This window comes from Otolemur garnettii, unplaced genomic scaffold (genome assembly GCF_000181295.1).
Source record: "Otolemur garnettii isolate 467f Iridium unplaced genomic scaffold, OtoGar3 scaffold00152, whole genome shotgun sequence".
Classification (NCBI taxonomy): domain Eukaryota; kingdom Metazoa; phylum Chordata; class Mammalia; order Primates; family Galagidae; genus Otolemur; species Otolemur garnettii.
In genome coordinates this window covers 1,606,353-1,612,549 of record NW_003852547.1, presented here as the reverse complement: position 1 = coordinate 1,612,549, position 6,197 = coordinate 1,606,353, and the positions used below count along the sequence as shown (strand labels likewise).

Here is a 6,197-nt window from a genome sequence, read left to right as displayed (position 1 = left end):
TTTTTTGTTGCAGTTTTCATTGTTGTTTAGCTGGCCCAAGCCAGGTTTGAACCTGCCAGCCTTGGTGTATGTGGCTGGCGCCCTAGCCACTGAGGCACCAAGCCCTCTGCTATGTTTTCTTGAGAACTATGACATTTTTGTCTCTGCATAAAGCACTGGTCATAGTTATAAAAAAAATATGTCTATACTAACAAATTCTTAAAACATGAAATTTTATAAATATTCTCTGCTGTGTGGATTTTCTGAGGGAAATGAGAAATCCAAGTCTTGAAGAACATCTTTACCACATTCATTATGTATACTAGATTTATGACAACTATGGACTCTCTGATGAACCTGAAGACATGAACTCTTACTAAAACCCTTACCACACGTACATTTGTAAGGTTTCTCTCCGGTATGGACTCTCCGATGGGCCTGAAGATGGGACGTCTGGCTGAAGCTCTTACCACACATGTCACATTTATAGGGCTTCTCTCCTGTGTGGATCCTTTGATGAACATGAAGATATGAGTTCCAGATGAAGCCTTTCCCACATTCTTCACACTTGTATGGTTTCTCTCCTGTGTGGACTCTCTGGTGAGCCTGAAGATGTGAACTCCAACTGAAGCCCCTCCCACATATATCGCATTTGTAGGGTTTCTCTCCAGTGTGGACTCGCTGATGGTCTTGAAGATGTGAACTCTGACTAAAGCTCTTCCCACATGTCTCACATTTGTATGGCTTCTCTCCTGTGTGAACTCTCTGATGGGCCTGAAGATGAGAGATCTGACTGAAGTCCTTACCACATGTGTCACATTTGTAGGGTTTTTCTCCGGTATGGACTCTCTGATGGGCTTGAAGATGGGAATTACGGCTGAAGTTCTTATCACACACATCACATTTGTAGGGTTTCTCTCCAGTGTGAATTCTCTGATGGGTTTGAAGATTTGAGGCCTTACTGAAGCGCTTATCACATACTGTGCATTTATATGGTTTCCCTCCAGTGTGAACTGTCTGATGCAGAGCAGAATTCTGATTAACTATCCTGTCATGTGCCTCCCATTTGTATGTTTTGTCTCTAGGGTGGGCTCTCTGAGGGGCCTGAAGTTGTGATGTCTGACTGAAGCAGACTTTATCATACACATCATTTTTACAGGTTCTCTGTGCAGTGTTGTCTACACAGTGAATGTTAAGATCTAAGTTATGATGGAAACCCTTCCCACACCTGCCAGATGTATATAGCTTCTCTCCTGGGTGAATAAGCTCATGAGTGGGAAGAGAGGAAAAGTTCTGATCACATACCTGACATCTGCAGGGTTTCTCTCCTGTGCTGAATCTCTGAGGAGGTTGCAGATTCAAGCTCTGACTGAAGCCCTCAACAAACTCATCATTCCTATAGCACTTTTCTCCTGTGTAAATGCTCTGATGCACAGGAAGCACTGAACCTATGCCCTTCCCATACTCAATACATAGAAGTGGCTCCTTGCCTAAGAGCAATTGTTGGTGAAGTTCAAGATGACACCCGACACTGAAGCCTTTTCCATTCTTATCAGAGGTTTGCTTTCCTGACTGGATTATACTACACTGGGATGATTTCTTCATGAACTCTTTTCCACAATTATTGGGACTAACAGCTTTCTCTCTTTTGCATAGTCCCTTATCATCACAGTGGTGAGCAATCCTTCTACTAATAACACAGGGATCACATTTATAGAGTTTATTTTTCACATCAATTTGCTGACACCTATTCTGATAATTCTGGGACTCTCTCAAGTACATTTTCCTCCAGAAATCCCAGGTAGTCCTAATTGGAATCTCTTGACTTTTGATACTACTGGAACGCTTCCCTCTAAGTTTTATTATACGGTTCTCATCTTCAAAGAACTGAGTATTTTCTCCTGCTGACTCCCTACAGGATGGATCACTTTGTTTCAGCAACTTGGACCTCTTGCCTTGAAGATTTATTATGGAGTCTTCATTTCTGGTTAATTTACTTTTAAATTGTTCCAATATTTGCCAGCACATAAGGTCTTCATGTAAAAGGTATCTTAACCCTACTTCTTGAAGAGAATCTATTTCATTTTGATTCTGGTGTCCTAGAAAGATAAAAGAGAATTTATAAACAGAGCCAGGTGTGGTGGCTCTGGCTTGTAATCCTAGAACTCTGGGAGGCTGAGGTAGGTGGATTGTTTGAGCTCAGGAGTTCAAGACCAGCCTGAGCAAGAGCAAGACCCCATCTCTATTAAAATAGAAAAATTAGCTGGGTGTTGTGGCAGGCACCTGCAGTCCCAGCTGCTCAGGAGGCTGAGCCAAGAGGATCACTTGAGCCCCCACGTTTGAGGTTGCTGTGAGCTATGATGCCATGGTATTCTACCCAGGGTGACAGAGTGAGACTATGTCTCAAAAAAAAAAAACTCCCAAAATATAACACATGAATATGTCATCTGGTAATTAATGATTAGTCACAAAATCAGGTTGTGTAAGGGGATGGGTCTTCTCAACATGGTGTCAGAAGAGGCTTCTGTGATGAGAGGACACCTGAGCAGACACACATGAAGCAGGTGGGGAGCTGAGAGGATGTCTAGGGCAGGAACATCTCAGGCAGATGGATGAGCAAATGACAGGACTGTGGGTAGAAAGATGCACACTTGGCAGTTCTAAGAAACAGATAGCAGTCCCATGTGGCTGGAAAAGACTGAGTGAAGGGCAAAGGATGGGAAATGAGTTCAGAGAAGGAGTGAGTGGCCAGGTCACATAGGATCCTGAAGGCTCCATATGAACTTTGGATTTAAGGAGTGAGATGGAAAGTCATGGAAGGGTTTTAAGCCAAAGAATGACATGATCGGACTTATGTGGCTGCTGAAGTAGAGGCAGGAAGACAGTGAGCAGATGCTGCACTAAAGCAGAGGGGGGAATTTGGGGGGCTTGGGCCAGGCTGGCAACCAAGGAGGTGGTGAGAAGGGAGCACTAGGCTGGACCCTGCAAACACGCAAAGCTGCATGGTTCTCACCTGAACACCCATCTCCTTGGGTCTCTGTCTCCATCATCCAAAGCTTCTCTTCTCTTTCTAACTGTAACAACGTATCTAACTTGAAGGGCTGATAACCTATGAAAAAGAAATAGCATATGTATAAAGTTAATGCATTATAGGCAAAAATTTTAATCACAATACTATATAATCTTCATTTGCTCCAAGTAGTATTTTTCAAAGCTCTGATCATGAAGCTAAATATATTTTAAGTTGTAATCCAGTAGACTAATACAAATAAAAATCACTGAATCAAGTGATCAGATAATCTGATCCTAACCATTATCTACTTTTATCATATCTCCTTTTCTGTTTTACTCACTCCTTTTTTTTGAGAGAGAGTCTTACTTTGTCACCCTTGGTATAGTGCTGTGGCGTCACAGCTCTCAGCAACCTCAAACTCTTGGGCTTAAGTGATTCTCTTGCCTCAGCCTCTCAAGTAGCTGGGACTATAGGCACCCACCACAATGCCCAGCTACTTTTTAGAGATGGAGTCTTGCTCTAGCTCAGGCTGGTCTCAAATTCATGAGCTGACAATCCACCCGCCTCGGCCTCCCAGAGTGCTAGGATTACAGGCATGAGCCACTGTGCCCAGCCCTACTCACTACTTTTATTTCACTGTAGGTAGCTCCATTTCATTAAACACAATAATGACTAAGGTGACCAGATTTTAACATTGGTAAAGCGGGACACCATTTATGGGTGTGTGTGTGTGGGGGGTGGGTTCTTAATTAAAAATTTGGTCTATATGGAGCAACAAAAATTTTCATAGAATGCAAAAGTAGTATTGTAATATACATATTTTTAAATTTCAACATAAGTACAATTTACAAATATAATACATTAAAAAAAAAGTTATGTATAGGGCGGCGCCTGTGGCTCAAAGGAGTAGGACGCTGGCCCCATATGCCGAAGGTGGTGGGTTCAAACCCAGTCCTGGCAAAAAAAAAAAAAAAAATTATGTATAGTATTATTTTATTCTTTGGCATATTTCTCATTTGAGTGAATTTTTTTTAGTAGATTGCTGTCATTTAAAAGATCATGAAATTTTTCACAAGAATTTGTTAATTATATTTCACACATAAAATGGCTTTCAAAGTCTCCACACTTAATTTTGATTTTTCTGATGTCCACATTTTATTTACGGTAGAAAAAACACATTCAGTCACAGCATTAGTTCCTGGTAAGGACAGTGCGTATCCCACAATTTTTAGTGCATTATTGTATGGAACATGGTTTGTTTCAAAATGATGAAATATTTCTAAACATTTGTTCTCTATTGTGATTTTTGTTGATGCCCAAGAGTTAACCTTTTCCTTATCAATATATTTTTTTAATAATGATACCTTGTAAGTCGAGTATCACTTTCAAAGCTGGCACTAGACTTTTTGCTACCATTATAAAATATAAATAATACGAGTAATGTCTGCTAAATTCATGAAATAAATAAATAAATAACCTAAATTATCTGAATAGCTGATTTGTTAACATCATTTGTTTAACTAGCACTAGCATGCAGTATGATGTGTATTGTCTGAGAGGCAGTTACAAAATGTTTTTGTGGTTGCCAATGCCAAAAAATGCCATTGTTCATTAAGTCCAAACAATGGTGGTCGAATTCCAACAACTGATCAACAATACGAACTTTGATAAGCAGTTCTCGATAATCAGTTCTCAACAATTATTTGTTATCATTAAAGTTTAACATTATAAAATTAACAAAAACAATATAAAACTCATATCCTGGCGAAATAGCCACATGGCAGTTTTGGGACTAGAATTGCCACTGAGAGACCACCACATACATGTAAAGACCAAAAGTGCTTTATTTTGTAAGCATATGCCTGGGCCACTCTTCCCTTCAGCATAGCTGGAGGAAGGGCGACCCCCTAGTGAAGTGAGCTGAGGTTTTTAAAGTGCATAGAGGTATTTCATCAGGTGTTTTGTTGGCAGGGCTGCTATTGGCTGAGCTGATTGTGGTTAGGGACCCTCTAGAGAGGGAGGGGCTACTTGTTTGTTCCAGACAGTTTGGCTCTTTCTGAGCTAATTGTCCTTGCCTAGAAGCTAGGGAGGGAGCCAGTCTCTTTCTGATACCAATTCCACCTGGGTGACCTTGCCCAGGAGGGGAGTAGGGAGTTTACATTAGCCTTTTCATTTCCAAATGAAGTTACATTAACTTCTTCATTCCCAAATGGAGTAACATTAGCAGTTTCCCATTCTCCCACTGTTCCCTAGCTTGTCATGCATTCTTTCCAAAAATCGGGACTTTTTAAAAACGCTGCAGGACGCCGGACAAATTGTTAAAAATTGGGACTGTCTCACCAAAAGTGGGATGTCTGGTCACCTCAATAATGATGTAACTATTGACTGATTCGAAAACTCACCAAGATGTCATAACTATAATTTGAGGGAAAAAAAGACAAAGTATCCCACAGGAATTAAGAAATTCAGACCCTTAAGTTCAGGGAAGCATTTCAAGAGTCTAAGTGAAACTAAGACACTCTTACAGGCTGACATTCAGTTACAGATGGTGCCTCTCCTCACCCACTGACAGCAGGTTCCTAAAGTTCTCCAGCATCACATCTTGGTACAGCTTCCTCTGGGCAGGGTCCAGCAGCCCTAGCTCCTCTTTGGTAAAGACCACAGCTACATCCTTGAAAGTCACTGCCTCCTACAACATCAAGCACATGTACCTTAATTTTATGACCAGCATCTATGGGGAGATGGGTAGTATCGAGCAGGTGGAAAGGACAGGGGTCTGAAGGTCTTCAGACAATTTGAAGAAGTTTCCTCCCCTTCTCCAACCACATGGCAATACCATACACTAATTTTCCATAGTTAGACCAAAAGCATATGCAACTCAAAAATTACCCCTGTATATTTAACTTGGTGCTATTTGTTAGTATTCCAACAGCAAATGCCCTGAAACAAAACTGTAATTATCAAATCATGTGGTATATATATTCTATAATTTCAATGATACTACCAAATTTTCCTAGAAATGTTCAGTCAATTTAGTTCCAAGAGGGTTTGATGGTTTTTGACTTTCTCACCCACCTTTACTAAGCCTTTGTAGTCTTAACTATGTTATAATTTCATAAACCCTTTCTGGACCTCTATATTCTCAAAGTACATGGTACCTATCTAAGACATTATCTGTGACAGGACATAAAATCATCATACAAAA

General features: G+C 40.6%; 1 protein-coding gene across 1 annotated transcript in view; it reads right to left on the bottom strand.

Annotated features, from left to right (window-relative positions):
* Positions 1 to 239: 239 nt before the first annotated feature.
* The window catches only part of ZNF233 (zinc finger protein 233), an 18,325-nt gene continuing 12,367 nt past the window's right edge, over positions 240 to 6,197 (bottom strand). The window contains 4 exon segments of the mRNA XM_012811249.2: positions 240 to 345; positions 348 to 2,078; positions 2,993 to 3,088; positions 5,555 to 5,681. Coding sequence (XP_012666703.1) covers positions 317 to 345; positions 348 to 2,078; positions 2,993 to 3,088; positions 5,555 to 5,681 — 1,983 coding nt within the window. The 3' untranslated portion in view covers positions 240 to 316.